Genomic DNA, 1828 nt, shown 5'->3' with positions numbered 1-1828 from the left:
GCCGCCGGGCTGCCCGCGGCCGCCCCGCTTCGCCGCCCTGCGCGCTCCGGAGCGGCCCCGCTGCGCCCTCTCCGGGGGGGCCCGGACGGAGGACGGCTCGGCTCCCTACCCGTGGCCGCCGGCCGCCGGTTTCCCCCCCGGCCCCGGCTTCGAGGGCTTCCCGCCCGGCCAGCCCGGCGGGGCTGAACCCGCCCCGTTCGCGGGGAGCGCCGCCGGCCCCTTCCCGCCGGCCCGCGCCTTCTGCGAGCAGTATTCGCCCGTGTCGGACGCCGAGGACACCAGCGGCTACTCGGAGTCGGGCTCGGAGTGGGAGGAGAACGCGCTCGGCGCATTCCGCGCCCTCTGAGCGCCGCCGCGGCGGGACGCGGCCGGGCGGGGGACAGGTTAGGGGCGCATTCCCGGCCGCGCTGCGAAGCCCTCCCGCCGGACCCCGTCCCGCTGCTCGGGCGGGGAGCAGTCACACACCGCGCTACCTCACCACTGCTGCTCTGCCACTGTTGCACTTTATCCGGTAGTAACTGATTTTACCTATTTATTTAAGAAAGATACGGGTCGGCTCCATCAGCTGAGGGCATCTTTTTACACTGTATTTAAAGGTTCCTTTTACCATGTTTTGTATATCTATTTAACCTTCTTCAGCCAAAAAGCTAACCCAATCCACTGTGTTTTGGGGGCGGGGGCTAGTCTTAGAAAAGAGTGTGATGGTCTGTTGTGATTTTTTTGACCAAGGAAAATAAAAGTTTACATTTTTGCTCTGCTTGTGTGTGTACCTGGTGCAGGGGGCAAGGTTTCTTACCTTGGCTGACAGTGGCGTAGAGAAGTGTTAGATATCCCAGGTGCAGGCTCTCTTCTCAGGTCCTGGAGAGCCACGGCTGCAGTGTAGACGTCAATAAGAGACCTAAGGGGCCTGAAGGACAGGTTACAGAAGCTGCCTTAAACCTCCTCTGTCAGTATTTGTCTTAAATATACCCTAAACAAACACCCCCATCCCTAAATGAAAATGGAAAATTATGGCCTAAGGAATATAAACCCCCAAATCTCAAGTGCTCGGACAAAAGCCTCCAGTCTGCCACTTCAGCCAAGGTTAACGTTAAACTAAGAGAAATGGCAATATTTTGTGGACACTCTAAGGATGCTTCAGCTTTAGGTAGGGACTACACAGAAGCTGTTCACATGATTGGTCATGGGCTGAATGGCTCTGCACTGCAAAATTAGTAATAACAGAAGTCTCTCCTGTAATTCAATTTATTGAGGAAGGATATATTACTCTGTATGTATTTTGAGGATAACGCAAATTCTTCCTGCTTACAAAATAGTACTTTAGAGCCCAGCAGAGCAAGCTGTAAGACATCAGTTATAGAAGAGCACCCGAATGCCACAAGCACAGGAAAAATGACCCATGTACTGGTGGCAGGAATATTCTGTAACAGGAATCACGGCCCACAGAAAAAGGTTACCAATGCACAAAATCCCTCAGTGCCACCCCACAACATACCTGTGCTTGTGAGATCTGGGACAGCTGAATGCTGGTTGGACTGCAAGCTTGTAAGGTGACGTGGCATAGTGGCTGCTGCTTAGTATTCTCCATCAAAAAAAGCCCAGAGCTACCCTTGAAAAAAACATGAACCAAAAACCAACCAATTACCTCAAACACCAACTGTCCCAAGTGGACTTGGGTGCTATGGTGGGGGTCAGGAAAACCGCAAGCACTTGCAGGGAGAGACAGAAAATGAGACCATGGTTTCTTGGGGGCTCAGGGTAAATTCAAGTTTACTGATTATAATCAATCAAAGTAACTTGCTCTACTCCTGCAGACTTCAGGTACGGT

The 1828-nt window shown here is 53.3% G+C and overlaps 1 protein-coding gene across 1 annotated transcript; it reads left to right on the top strand.

Annotated features, from left to right (window-relative positions):
• Nucleotides 1-4: 4 nt before the first annotated feature.
• Nucleotides 5-757, top strand: LOC121673302 (homeobox protein MIXL1-like; the record flags this gene model as incomplete). Its single annotated transcript, XM_042046497.1, has 1 exon — nt 5-757. A coding segment is annotated over one exon (342 nt), but the record flags the coding sequence as incomplete, so codon positions are not given.
• Nucleotides 758-1828: the final 1071 nt, after the last annotated feature.

Source organism: Corvus kubaryi, unplaced genomic scaffold, assembly GCF_017639235.1.
Source record: "Corvus kubaryi isolate FWS band 111438036 unplaced genomic scaffold, C.kubaryi_AGA036_p1.0 65345, whole genome shotgun sequence".
Lineage (NCBI taxonomy): Eukaryota > Metazoa > Chordata > Aves > Passeriformes > Corvidae > Corvus > Corvus kubaryi.
This window is presented reverse-complemented; position numbering and strand designations above follow the sequence as displayed.